This window comes from Ctenopharyngodon idella, chromosome 15 (assembly GCF_019924925.1).
Source record: "Ctenopharyngodon idella isolate HZGC_01 chromosome 15, HZGC01, whole genome shotgun sequence".
NCBI lineage: Eukaryota > Metazoa > Chordata > Actinopteri > Cypriniformes > Xenocyprididae > Ctenopharyngodon > Ctenopharyngodon idella.
The window spans coordinates 25837960-25852959 of NC_067234.1; the positions used below are offsets into that span (position 1 = coordinate 25837960).

The following is a 15000-nucleotide window of genomic DNA, read 5'->3' on the forward strand; positions in this document are numbered from 1 at the left end:
GGTAGTATAGATCAGTCTTGAGACAACATATGATCCCTGCAGTAATTATGCATGAAATAACTTCCATTACATTATAGAAAAAATATAATTGCTTAAACTTCTAAAAATAATACATCCTGGTGTATTTGCAAGTTTGTTTTTTGGCATCTTTTTCTCTATGTGAGATACATAAGAATTAGTCATTACATGCATCACTACAGCGCAGTTGTTCTTGGCAGCATGACAGTGATTACTAGTAATATGGGTCATGTAGATAAATTCAGTTGCTTGATATTGACACTAGCCTCAGTCTTTGGATAGAGCAAGAAACCACAATAAACTGATGAAATGTGCCAAAACATTTACTGGAAATTTAAATGACTGGTTGTTGGCAGCAAAAATGACAAGAAACACCCTTTTACTGTGCTGGAGAAGCTAAAACCTTTTTTTAAGAGATATCTGTTCATATTTTTCGAGAGGACCTAATAAGATGATGTATACATTACATACAAATAATGACTTTAGATCAAAAAACTTTGTTTATTGAAGGATTGCACAACTGTTCACTAAAAGTTGTTGTGAAGCTCATGGTAACCTTAGCCTTTTGTAAGCATCAGTATATTCCTCCCATGCAATTGTTTTTATTCTCAATGAAAATCTGAGTTTAATTATGATTATATTCATATATCTGTTTATTTTAAATGTAATGTTTTAGACTAAAAACTGCATGATGTCCACTGAGCTTAATCAATCACCACAACAATCAGGAATACAGATCAGATTAGACATTAAGGATGGCGACTTGTAGAACATTATGAATGATATCATTCCAGTTGTGTGGAAATCTGTGGAGAGATTCTAAGGCCCTACTGATCACCCTTATTTTTGATCGTACAAATGCAGCTTATTTTTGTATGATAAATGCTATTAAATGGCAGTCGTTTACTGTTGGACTCATCTCTTTTCTGCTCCTGGCATGTCTTTGCAGCCAAGCCAGTATTTTCCAATAGGTCTTGGATATGGAGGGTTTGCATAGTCAACCCGCTTGGTTCGGAGATTCACTCGGTAGTACATATCTGTAAAGAAAAAGTTTCACATCATAATATAATATAATATAATATACTGTGGGCTAATAAAATATTCACATTTCAATTTCAGTACCTCCTTTGAAGAAGTAGACACTCTGTAAGGGCTGACTCCTGCTCAGTTCGTCATAGACAACATCTTCCGAAGGTTTGTATCTGTAGTCGTAATCGTAGTCATTTTGTCTATGATAATAGTCTCTGCGTCTGTCCTGATCTCGGCGTCTGTCCTGATCTTGCCACCTGTCCTGTCCAAACCTCTGAGCAAACTCCTGTCCAATGCTGATGCCCCTCTCAGCCATAGTCTCCCAGTACGGGGACCTATTCTGCCTGCGCCTGGAGCCCCACTGCTGATCCCACTGCTGCCCATACCGCTGCCCCCAATGCTGCCCATACCGCTGGCCCCACTGCTGGTCCCAATCCTGCCGATTTCTGTCCTGACGCCTTCTGTTGGGCCATCTCTGAGTGATGTAGAGTCTGCCGGCTAGCACAGCATCCACAGGAGATTTGATGCCAATCCAGTCTCTGTTAATGAAGTGATGGCCACCGTGATGACTTTGGGCTGGAAAAAATCAATTAAAAGTTGTGTTTTGAAGCTTTCCCAGGTGCATAATATTGATACCTTGCTCTAAAAAAGTATTACCTCCACCAAAGAGCTGGTTGAAGTACTCAACCCATCGGTCATAGTAAATATTAGTGTATCTGCTGAAGAGTGCTGAGGGAGATCTCAATGACATCTGAATGCACTCCTCATGGGATGGCTGGTGCTTGAACTCATAATGGTAATACTGGTCTCCTAGAAAGAAGAAACATATTCTTTGTTTAGTAAAGATTAATGAATATGAAAGTAAAATCTAAATTCAATGTGAAGGCCTGACCTTTAAAAAAATAAACTTTTTCTTTGCCATGATGGCTGTGAGCAGGAATGGCAAAGGCAGCATCAAGATGGTCTGGTATCCTCTCAAATCCCACAGATATGTCCCGTGGGAAGTCTTCATCTAGTACTCCATCATCAAACCTCCAGTATTTTTTACCCTGGGAATAGTATAATAAAATACTGTATTTTGCAATCATGCAATTAAATAACTTTGATGAAATAAATTTGAATAAATTGTGACTATTTACTTTATTGTAAATAACACAAATAATCTTTTCACACTGTATACGCCAAGTACTTGAAATTGTAAACGGTCCAATTAGCAGATTTAAATGTGAGGTCATTCATACTTTGAAAATGTACGTCTTTCCTTGGCAGTTTATGCGAGTGAAGGCAGCATCTATCGGACCTTTTATTCCCCAGATGTCTTCGATGAGCTTTGGGTAACCCGGTAATACTGATTTCTCATCAAGCTCAAAAAAATATTCTCCTGGTGACATATCACAATTTTAATTAGACACAAAAAAGTGTGTAAAAGAGAATAAATAAATATAATAAGAAGAACAAATATTAAGCCATCATAAGAGTATAATGTCAGTAATACTGCAGAATGTTTTGTTTTATTTTTTGTTTCATTATCTTATTACTGTTTTAATGTTTGTCTTTTATTTTCCTTTTACCTACTTAATAATTTTTTTTATTTTTATATTTTTAAAAAATCTACCTGTAGTAAATATAATTGTATGTACATTTTTATATTATTGTTGTCACAGTAGGTGGGTGTTGTAGAGAACGATGAAGGAGTAACGAACAGAAAGAGTCTTTAATAAATCCAACAGGGAATAAACAAACACAACCATGTAAAACTATGACGACACCAGACAATGAAACATGGAACTGAAGGCTTAAATACACAGAGGATGATTGACTGAAACAGAACAGGTGTAAAGCTAATTAATAACCAAGGAAACTAACTAGGAACTAAGGAAGGTAAAACAGGAACAGAACACAGAAAAAATGAAACCAAAACTGAATACACGTTACAACTGTAAAAAAAATTTAAGTCATTTTGTATACTGCTTACAATTTGGTTCATCTTTGCTGTAAGACACTTACCTCTGAATGCATATAAAGAGCCATTTTTGAGCTGCATGAAGGAGTCAAAGGGTCTGCCACTGCAGACATCAGCATCAGGGTCTTTGGCTTTTGTTGGTGTGGGATCAGCAGCTGAGGTTGTGCGTGCAGTTGTGGTTGGGTTCTTGATGGTGGAGGGTAATAGAGAGTAATATGTAGTTGGAGTGGCAGCAGTGGCAATCACTGGTGTTGGGTCATCATTTAATGTTGAATCCAAGACTTGAGAAGCTGGTGTTAATAGGCTGAATATTTCAGTAAAGGTTGCTGGAGAACGGGTCAACATTTTTTGCTGTGATCTGGATCTGATTGGCACCTCTGTGCTATTTGTTTCCTCCTCATAATCATCCTCAGGGTAAGAAGGAAAGGTGTCACCACGGGCTGCAACAAGAATAGTTTCTCATGCATCTGTTTTGGTCATTGCATTTCACATGGTTATGAAATGGTTTATGAAACCACACTGGTAAACTTACTCCTAATACGACATAAGGACTCATAGTCTTTGCAACAGCTCTTGTAGTATGTGCACATAGAGTCACACTGGCAGTTCTTGGTGGCGTCAAACCCATTTTCACAGCGCTCAATACACGACTCTGATAGGAAGAGCACATGTCAAATATAACAGAAAATGTATATCTTAGGGTTATAAAAAAGTAAGTGTTCTTACCTTGTTCAGCCGCATATGTTAAGAAAATCAGTCCTAGCAGCAGAAAAAGCCTCATTCTGGTATCTAGTGAATGAAGAACTGAGACCATCAGGAAAGAAGAGAAATCAGTGGATCAATAGATTCAGAGGTCACTCACCCACTTTTGTTTACTTATTTTTTGCAATATGTTTTCGTCTTTGTTCAACTGTAATCATTAAAACCAGACAGGGATTGTTCTGCGCTCTAATAATATTAACAATGACAAAGCCGTTTTCTAAGGACTACTATACTTTTTTGTAACATTTCATTTAACTTAATTAACATTAATCATTCTGGTCAAAGCAAATGACTTTAAATGTTTTTTTGTGGATTACACTAATTTGAGTGATCAATTTAAAGATATTAGAAAACAATAATGCTTGTTTACAACTTACAAAATGTAGTCTGTTTAACAGAGTCCACCATGACGTACTTTACTAGACTAATGTGGGAATGCATTACTAGGGACAAATAATCCTGTTGACCTCTGTGAAAAGTGAATGATTAATAGATCCATTGGACGCAGGATACCATTCTGTAACTTGTCAGCGTCTACACGGACTTCACCTTGCACAACTGCTTACAAACATTCGCTGTCCTAACAAGTCAATTCTGGGAATTTTACACTAGATTTGTAAAAAAACAAAACAAAACAAAACAAAAAAACACTAGTTTAGCATTCATATTTGCATATTTCTTGCTTATTTGTTCCTTCTGAACAGGTAAAATAATACTGATTGGCACGTCTCCTTAACTTCCTCTGTAGCCATGTAAATTAGTTTGTCACCTAAAATGTTCTTAGCTAGCATGTAAGAGGACGAGACTGTGACAGGGTGACCATTTTTATTGAATGTAATTCTAGTATTTAAGTATGCATAAATTAATCTAAAACTAGATATTTACATTTTCTATTTTGTCTTTATGTTGTTGCTAATGTGTTCTGATGTGGTGTTGTGCAGTTTCTAAGGTGTTTTATGTGGTTTCTGGTGTGTTCCGACTGTTTAGCATGCTATATGAGGTTGATCATTTGTTTTGAGGGGTTTTAACCTGTTGCCCTGCAGTTGTCATTTTTTTGTATAGATTAATTCAAATGTTCAGCTGAAGCAAATATGAGGCGTCAGCTAAGTATCTCGCCAGTCAAGTGGATATATTTAAAAAAAAAAAAAAAAAAAAAAAAAAAAAAGTTATTTAAACTCTTTTTGAGAGAGTATCTCAGCCATCATGGAGAAGAATCATCATGGTGATTCATAATAAGAGTTTTGCCAATGCAATGTGAGTACTTTAAGACAGACTTGAAAAAAATATTATTCTGCCCTGTAAGGCCTGGCCAGATCATATATACAGTATATGTGATATTTTATCTACAACTATTTCAATATTTTTCCATGTTTTTCCATGTATTTCAATATTTTTCCATGTTAGCATTTTATTTTTAATTAGTCTATTATTTAATGTTTTGGTGATTATTTTGATGTGTGGTTTTTTTCCCCCATTTATTGTTTTGTTTTGTTTGTGTGGTTCAGTTTGTTAAACTATATGAGGTTGTTACTTCTCATGTTAGAACCTAATTGTCAATTAGTTACTCATTGGATGTTTGGATCTCATTACTCTCAGCTGTGTACAATTACCAACTTTACTTATAATATTCTCCACTCTTGTGAAACTATACCTTGACAAAGGATACTAGCTGAAACGTTGGTGACTAAACAAGCCTATATGCGTCAGTGAGTGTGCAGTTGTTTCCCCTTTTACTTATCTACAACTATTAACATAAGACAAAACTAGACAATAAAAAAGTAGGCTTTACTGCTGAGTGGTTTGCAATTGTAACTCTGTGTAGCTTTGTTTAGAATCTCTATCTTACTATCATTCTTTGTTGTTTAAACTGCTAAATATAACTTAATCATCACCATAAATCTGACATTATCTATCACTTTAATCTGAGATCGCTATAGCTTTCACAAAGCGTTAGCATTTGTCGTTTGTGCTTACTGTCTCTTTGCTCTCTTGTGCTCCCTTTTTTTTTTTTTTTTTTTTTATGAGCCCATCAAACAACTGTGGTAAGTCAGAATCAATCAACAAACACGGAGAGTCATGGCATCTTCTGTTATTGTTGCTTGCACTGCTTACCACATGTTTAGCGTAGCCTTCTCTGTCAGTGGTAAGGGAATCACATGTGATAAATGCCGGGAAATAGTTAGGCTGTGTGGTAGATTTTCCCCTACGCACCTGACTTAAGTTTACTTGGGTCGTCTCCAATCGATGCCCCCTAAATGTCTGCAGTCGACGCTTCATTAACAAATTATACTGTAGCGCATCGGCTGAGTCGGTCAACGTCTTGACCCTTTTTGACACTAAAACCTGGGAAATAGATCTCTAGTGTCCCACTAACCTGCTGCGCAGCTAAAACCCACACAGATTACAGACTATGCCTTAGAATATGCTTTAATCACGGCTGGAGGACCTCATATCAATCACAGAATCCCACCAGCAAAAAGAACACAACAGTTTATATAGGATAGGAGCATAGCAAAACATTCTACAATATGATTGGTTCTTCATATGTCAAACCCTTCTGTTACTAGGTAAAGCAAGATCTGTTCAAATGTGTTTATGGGGCTATTATATTTAGATAAGTTAAGTTTCATTTCCCCTTTTGTTATATTCAGATATGATTCAGACACTGATTTTGGCCCAAGGTTTGGGGACATTTAGGTTTCAAAAGCATATAAATGTTAATCCTGCAATGTTAGTTATGATTAATTAAAAAATTCCATCACAGCTGACAAAAGATTTCAGAATTAAGAGACATGGATCCAAACTTTAATTGAGGATAGTAAGAATGCAATGCAAGGTATTTTAGTTATGTTTTACAATGCAACTACCTAAGCGAGCCCTGTACTTTTTTTCGGTTTCATTGCAACTACAGCAAACTTGAAAATTTCTACAGATGTGCTAAGGCAGGACATTTAGACAAAATCAAAATCTAGAAAATAAAGTTATACTGTAACAACAACAACAATGCAGTGTACTGCAATGTAAGTAGTATAAAGTAACGCATGAAACATTTCATATTCCCCCAAAGTAAAACAGACCCATTTCAAAAACCGGTAAATATCCTTCAAATCACACCCTTACGAAAATTAACTATGGTTTTACTACAGGAACAATGGTTTTGTAATAAAACCATAAAAAACACAAAACTAAATGTTTTTACTATTGAATGTTACTCATTTATACCGTGGGAGAAATAATTAAAGGGTTAGTTCACCCAAAAATGAATATTATGTCATTAATTACTCACCCTTATGTCGTTCCACACCTGTAAGACCTTCGTTCATCTTCAGAACACAAATTAAGATATTTTTGATAAAATTCGATGGCTCAGTGAGGTCTCTATTGCCAGCAAGATAATTAACACTTTCAGATGCCAAGAAAGGTACTAAAAACATATTTAAAACAGTTCATGTGACTACAGTGGTTCAATCTTAATATTATAAAGCGACGATAATACTTTTTGTAAAAAACGACTTTTCAACAATATCTATTGATGGACAATTTCAAAACACTGAATCTTTTCAAATCTATGAATCTTTTGTTTCGAATCAGTGATTCGGAGTGCCAAAGTCACGTGATTTCAGTAAACGTTACGTCATAAGTGTTTTGAAATGTCAATAGTTCGCGTGACTTTGGCAGTTTGATATGCCATCTGAACCACTGATTCAAAACAAAAGATTCGTAAAGTTTCGAAGCTTCATGAAGCAGTGTTTTGAAATCGGCCATCACTAGATATTGTTGTGGTTTTTTTTTTTTTTTTTTTTTTTTTTTTTGGCAAACAAAAAGTATTCTCGTCGCTTCATAATATTAAGGTTGAACCACTGTAGTCACATGGACTGTTTTAAATATGTTAGTAGCTTTCTGGCCATTGAAAGTATTAATTATCTTGCTGGCAATAGAGACCTCACTGAACCATCAGATTTTATCAAAAATATCTTAATTTGTGTTCTGAAGATGAACGAAGGTCTTACAGGTGTGGAACGACATGAGGGTGAGTACTTCATGACATAATTTTCATTTTTGGGTGAACTAACCCTTAAGCATGATTTTTATAAAGAAATCATTTTGCTTACAAAATTAAAAAATGGCTTTTATCATCATTATTACTAAGCTCAGCAATAAGATACACACTTTATAGTGTTTAAAACCACACTTCACATGGCGTGTGAGAACCACAAACAACTAATCTTTTTCTTGCTGCTAGTGATATTGATCTATGTGTTATACCAGACTTTACTTTTAGCGTTCACATGTAAAGCTGATTGTAAATAACTAAATAAAATAAAAAATAATTTTTGATTGATTTCCATGTAGTCAACTCCAGTATTATTGGCACCCTTGTTTAATATGAGCAAAGGGGGCTTTGAAAATAAATCTACATTGTTTATCCTTTTGATCTTTCATTCAAAAATTCACAAAATTCTAACCTTTCATCAAAGCAAAACAATGGAAAGTGGGGGAAAAATCTCATTTTGAAATAAATGCTCTGAGTCTTCTTCTATAATGCCTGATGAGTTTGGAGAACACTTGTCAAGAGATCAGAGACCATTCCTCCATACAGAATCTCTCCAGATCCTTCAGATTTCCAGATCCATGTTGGTGCTTCTTCTCTTCAGTTCACCCCACTCATTTTCTATAGGGTTGTTCTATAGATGTCCAGGATGTCTTGCTCATATTTACCAAGGGTGCCAACAATTCTGGAGTTGACTGTACACTAATTATATAAAACTATACATTCAAAGGAATGGAAACTGATAGAAAAAAATTCCTGAGCATCATAAATTCATGAATCTTTGTGTAGGCAAGACATAGACATAACGGGCATATACCAGACACACATAAAAACTGTATCTGCTAAACATATGAATAGATCAAAATTATTTTGATAAATTTCCTCCTAGTTCAATTTATGATAAAGGTTGTTAAAATGAGAAGTGAAATAATGTAAATATGCCTCAATTTTCTACTCTTCTGTCATAGATATCTGGACCAATTTGTAAATTCAATAAAAAAGAAATCAGGAAAAAAAACCCTTAAGTTTATTACTCAATACTACAGTGTGAAATTGTGATGTTGTCACTCTCCCAACACATCTTCAATTTAATAAAATACAATCTGAGCACATCTCTGCATTCTTAAACTATATAAGATGGTAATAACAGTGGAGACTTGTGTATTGTGGAAGAATCACTCTTTATTGAAAATTTGTTTGCTTGGTTTGTTACTTGTTTTATTTCTATAATATGATAATGGACATGGTGGTACGGCGGACCTGGGCCATGGGTGTAGACCAGAGGTGGACCTGTACTGTGGTGATAAGGCAGACAGGCTGTGGCTCTGACATTGTGTCTCATTGTGGTCATTAAAATAAACAGATCATAAGAACTAACTGATAAGAGTCATTTGCTTGTCATTCGCTATATTGAGCTTAAGTTATTGAGCTTAATTGACTTAATTAATTGAAGGATTCATCAGTCTGTTTTTAAACTGGTAACTCCTGAGTTCTCTTATTTATTTTTGAACAATGTATTAAAATAACCAGGTCATAAGAGTCATTTGCTTGTCATTCACTGAGCTTAAGTTATTGCGCATAACTGAGTTCATTAATTGAAAGATTTTATTTTAAACTGGTAACTTCTAAGTTTGTGAGTTTTTTTTGTGTGAAACAATTCTCTAAAAATAACTCGATTGACTCATTTGCTTGTAAATGAGACTACAGACTACTGCAAGACAATTTAAAGCCACGATTTTTGCCATTATTTTATAGTACACAGTCTTTATATCACTAGGCTACTTTTAATTTAGACTGCTAAGTCTCATTCACAACACAGGTTAAATTGTGCCTTAAAACCCCCAGTGAGCAAGCCAAAGGCGACAGTGGCAAGGAAAAACACCCTAACATTCAACAAAATTGAATGTAGGGAGAAACCTTGGGAGGAACCAAGACTCAACATAGGGGACCAATCCTCCTCTGGCCGGCACATATAATTAACAAAATACCTAAACAATTTAAAAAGTGTACATACCTGTAGACTTATCTGTACTCTACAACACTTACCTGTACATTACCTGGCTCTGCAGCAACATTTTTGGAGGATCCTACAGAAAATAACAAGGACGTAAATAAACAGGTTACATTTAATGTCTGACATCAGCAACAAAATATCTCTGATTACTAAATAAAATAAAATAAAAAGTTTTTTTTAAGTTTTTTTTTTATACTACAACAACACAAACTATTTTCTAAAAACCCAAAACTGTATTTGTGTGTTTACTGTGTACTGTTATTGGCAAGATGCTCAGCGCCACCTTGTGTTTGCATCATATTGCAAACTTATTTTATTCACATTCACAACCTACAGTATATTACAACAGTTGGTCCAAGATTACAAGCAACAAAACCTTTTGAATTGAGGTGAAGTGATCTGAAAATGATCTGGTCAGACTAATTGTGAATATTTGAAGTGCAAATGGCAGTAGTGCCGCCGAATGGACTCTTCAAGATTCACGAAGATGAAAAAAACAAAACAAACAAACAAACAAACAAACAAACAAAAAAACACATATCAACCACGTTTTTTTTTTTTTTTTTTTTTTTTTGGCTCTAATTCGGTTCATACGGAAGCACCCTTAACTATTACAATTACTGATATGCAAATTAAACAATTAACGAAATATGAAAACATTATCCACTCACACCAGTTGCAGATGGAGAGAAGTAGCGCCAGTGTAACTTTGATGAAAGCGGGCGAGATTCAGTTGAAAAATCAATTGCTGCTGTCTTCGTGCGAGCAATGTGACGACATAAGCCGAATAGAACTGAGAGAAATTACCTAGGATTGCCCTAATATACTTGTTATATACTGTACACTTTTGAGTTACATGTTTGAGCTAATTTGTTTGAGTTGTTTTAACTGAAAGCAACCTGCACTGACATATCTTAAAATATGTCAGTGCTATTGTTTTGTCTCAAGATGCACACCAGTGATGTTTTTTTCTAAGGCACGTTCATACAAACTATTTAAAGGGTTAGTTCACCCAAAAATGAAATTTCTGTTAATTACTTACCCTCATGTCGTTCCAAACCTGTAAGACCTTCATTCATCTTTGAAACACAACTTAAGATATTTATTTGGTGAAATACGAGAGCTTTCTGATCTCCCGAGTTTGAGGTCTCTGCGGAACAAAAGTGGGCGTTTCTGTATTTGTGGGTGTTTTCAAACTGGTGGGTGTTTATATATCATGCAATGAAAATTATACCTTTCACCCTTTCACCTACTATTCCCAAGAGGATGTTTGAAAGACTCAACAAATCACACGTTTCTCTATTAACCCTTGACCTGGCCACACAAATTTTTGGAAAAGACGCACTGGCATGATTCACACTCAAGAGGGACATCCGGACCAGCTGGAATGTCCTGTTCATGATCACTGTTTTTGCTTTCCCTACATGTCAAGAGGATCATCAAATAAACAAATATTAATGTTAAAAATACATTAATTAAAATATTGTTATACATTATTATACACTAATCGTTGGCTGGGAATCTTGTATTCACAACTATTTTACAAATTGATTGCTGCTATGAAATATCATGTAGACTGCAGAGTGGTTCGGCAAGACTTAATGGTTTTGGTTATTTGTTGTACCTAGTTCATCTGAGACTGAGATAAAGCAGCTTCCAAATACTGAAGTGCGATCGCTCATTTGAGTCGTACTCAAACAAAAGTGACCCTCCACTTGAAAATGGTGACATGCTGATTCAACCATTATTTGCAGGCTTGACTTGAGTTCAGTTTTTATTGTAAACAAAGAATTTATATTTGTAATGAACTCAAGTGTGTGTGTGTTTTAAAACATTTTTAATGATCTATATTGTAATAAAAAAGCATTTCCACTGTTTACTTACAACAGTAACAAGACATTATTGTCATTCTGAATGTTTTTAATGAACAACTTTTTAATATACTAATAGTGGCTCTTGTAGTGTACTGGTAATAAATTACTAATGAGCTGATATTGGAAATGTTCTGGAAACCTGTTAAAATGAAAATATAAAAATATTTTTAAAATAAATGAAATAAATCTTAAAATATATTCCAACTGTACTTAAATTATAACAATAAACATGTATTTTAAATTACGATTAAATTACACTAAAGGTAGTTGAAGTGCTTTCATTTTTATAAAATTTTTATTAAAAAATATTGTCTTCTTCCAGCAAGTGCCCCTCCTCATTCCAGCAGGCGGGGCCCACTTATGCTCCGCCTCTTCTCTTTCCCCTGGGGGGTCCACTTTCTCTGCTGCCTGCCTTGCTGTTCTCTTGCATAATTGCATTGCATTGTCATCTTGTTTATCGGTAAACTAGAGTGAGGATCTCCCATGATTCTCTCTCCCACCAGTTTGTCCATTGTGAGGAAAGGCCTGAGAGGACTTTGTTAAGAACCCCTGGTGTGTCATCGGCAGGAACAGGAACTTCAGGAACCTCAGAGTCTGATTCAGTCTCATTGTCCGAGGCTCCATCTCTCTGCTGATCCTCTGACAGCTGATGTTGCAGCACCAATGGAAGGGGTTCAGAATAATCCTCCTAGAAGAAGAAAGAGATTTCTTATGATGGTTAGATGGAGATAGACATGTAAAGTTTCATGAATTAAATTCTAAAAGCATATCTGACAGTTTAAACAGTCTGACAGGTCAAGTGCTCTAAATTGTGAACAGTACATTTAAGAATATACAAATATAAGACGAGGCAAAAATAATTTACTATATAGATGTTCAAAGTAAACATTCTGAAACCTCACCTCAAGGCCATCATCAGTTAGCACTGCCTCTTCTCCTTCTCCTGATTAATCAACTTGTTCTGCTGCCTGCCTTGCTCTTCTCTTGCATATTTGCATTCCATTATCATCTTGTCTAAGGGTAAATGGTTTGACTTGAATTTCTCTCTCTGAGTCTTCATTCTAGTCCTGCCACAGTGTTGCCTGGTACATAACCCTCTTCTCCAACTATCTTTTGAAGCCACTGGCAAAAAAGCCACCAAATGGTCCCATGATGGAGGCAAAGCTGGACAGAGTGATGCTGTGGATCTAGAAGGGTACAGCTTCACTGTGATCCAGCCTGTGATAGTTTGCAGTACAGATGGCTGGTTGTAGTCCTGAAGCTGGAGGAGTGCTTCAGACAGCTCACAGTCCACTGTGAAACTGTTGGAGTGGTTATTGAACTAACTGTAGGACAGTTGTATTCATAATACACCAGTGGAGAAGGCGGCACTGATAAACCTTTCCTGTGTCTTCTTAAGAGACAACTAGATGAGAAAGGTGCAACTGATAATGAAGCCAAACATCCAAGCCATTATGTCATTACAAATAGAGATGGGCACTATAACCCAGATCGTCCCGTAAAAGAGGTCTTGAATGATTGAGTGGGAGTGCATCGCCACAATCAGCAGGGTCACATGAGTCCAGCCAAACATGCAGAACTGCAGCCGATAATGTTTCCTTACCAGGCTCAAAACAACCATGCAGAACCCTACTAGGTACAAGGCGTAGGAAATGAAGTGCTGGTATTTGCTGAACATGTGTATATACTCCTCCATCTGGACCAGAGTGAAGAAATAATCTGCGATCGTTTCACCATAGAAGTAGTAGTTCACGCACAGCAGGAAGTACAAACTTAGGGTTCTGAACCACGGCATGTGGTAAGAGTGATACACTCTGGAACCAGTTGTGATGATCTGTTCGAAGAACTTGATCTGAACGCACAGCCCACTCATCATCAGCGTCATCGGACTCAGATAAATAGTGACGAAGAGGAGGGAGATCACAGTCAGAGTGAGGATCTTCCATGAGGATCTCTCCCACCAGTTCTTCCATTGTGAGGAAAGGCCTGAGAGAACCCCTGGTGTGTCATCGACAAGAACAGGAACTTCAGGAACCTCAGAGTCTGATTCAGTCTCATCGTCCGAGGCTCCATCTCTCTGCTGATCCTCTGACAGCTGATGTTGCAGCACCAATGGAAGGGGTTCAGAATAATCCTCCTAGAAGAAATAGATTTCTTATGATGGTTAGATGATAGACATGTAAAGTTTCATTAATTAAATTCTGAAAGCCTGTCTGACGATTTAAACAGTCTGACAGGTCAAATGCTCTAAATTGTGAACAGTACATATAAAAATATACAAATATAAGACAGGGGAAAAATAGTTTACTATATAAATATATTATAAATATACTATATAAATCATTTACTATATAAATGTTCAAAGTAAAAATTTTGAAACCTCACCTCAAGGCCATCATCACTTTGCTGAATGCCGATTTCATCGCAGCAGGCATTGATGTCTGTAACAAGAAAAAAAGATTCTTAACAAGGTTTGTCTAATTCATGCATTAAATATTTGTGCTTTTAGAAATTCATTTGTCAAACTACAGGACTATTTTAGTAAATGATAGTATCCTTTGTGTATGAGTAGAAACAGATCTTGTATCAAATGTGTGTGTTGGGTTACGTTAGGGTTATAGTAGCAAACTGACCCATTATTGTTGTCTCATTATCCTTCAGCTGGCTTGACTGAGGTGCCAGAGTGTCCTCTGTTGGACTTTCTGAAGCTTTTGGGATGTCGACTGTACAGTCGGACAAGGCAGGGACTGGAACTTGGGGAATGTCGAGTGAGCTGACATTAAAGCCACACATGACACTGTTGAGAGCATGGAGGGCCTCGCCACTCCGTTCAGATGAATCACCAGCGATTTCAGGGTGACCAGTAAGTTCCTCTTCGGTAGTGAGGACTTCAGGGTCACTGGTGATCTGCTGAGAAGGCTGACCTAAAGACGGTAATGACATCAACATAACTATATGTGCCTTGAGGACCCTACATTAAGTTCCAATGAGTTGTGTGTGTGTGAATTCTGCAGTAAAATTTTAGTTTTTAATTCATGCTTGTGCATGTATGCTGTATTGTGTGTCACATTAAGTTACAGACTTAAAAAAAAATTAGCTATCAGCTGGTTCACATGAGTCCAGCCCAACATGTAGAACTGCAGCCGATAACGTTTCCTTACCAGGCTCAGAAGAAACATGCAGAGCCCTACTAAATATAGGGCGAAGGAAATGAAGTTCTGGTATTAGAGTGAGGATCTCATATGATTCTCTCTCCCACCAGTTCGTCCATTGTGAGGAAAAGCCTGAG

At 36.3% G+C, this 15000-nt stretch overlaps 1 protein-coding gene and 1 pseudogene across 3 annotated transcripts; both read right to left on the minus strand.

Moving 5' to 3' along the window:
* Positions 1-323: 323 nt before the first annotated feature.
* Positions 324-10931, minus strand: vtna (vitronectin a). 3 transcript variants are annotated; one of them, XM_051861625.1, is made up of 10 exons: positions 10880-10931; positions 9881-9910; positions 3737-3814; positions 3543-3662; positions 3055-3450; positions 2289-2428; positions 1940-2096; positions 1705-1857; positions 1141-1623; positions 324-1055 (listed from the first exon to the last, which is right to left on the minus strand). In XM_051861625.1, exons 1-10 carry the CDS (start codon positions 10914-10916, stop codon positions 934-936), a joined length of 1716 nt encoding a protein of 571 aa, XP_051717585.1. In that variant the 5' UTR covers positions 10917-10931; the 3' UTR covers positions 324-933. The 3 variants fall into 3 exon arrangements, with proteins under 3 accessions (XP_051717585.1, XP_051717587.1, XP_051717586.1); XM_051861627.1 differs by lacking the exon at positions 10880-10931 and having other exon boundaries at positions 9870-9910; XM_051861626.1 differs by lacking the exons at positions 9881-9910; positions 10880-10931 and adding an exon at positions 4150-4203.
* Positions 10932-11874: 943 nt separating this feature from the next.
* On the minus strand, positions 11875-14348 carry LOC127495585 (phosphatidate cytidylyltransferase 2-like; annotated as a pseudogene).
* Between the last annotated feature and the right edge of the window lie 652 nt (positions 14349-15000).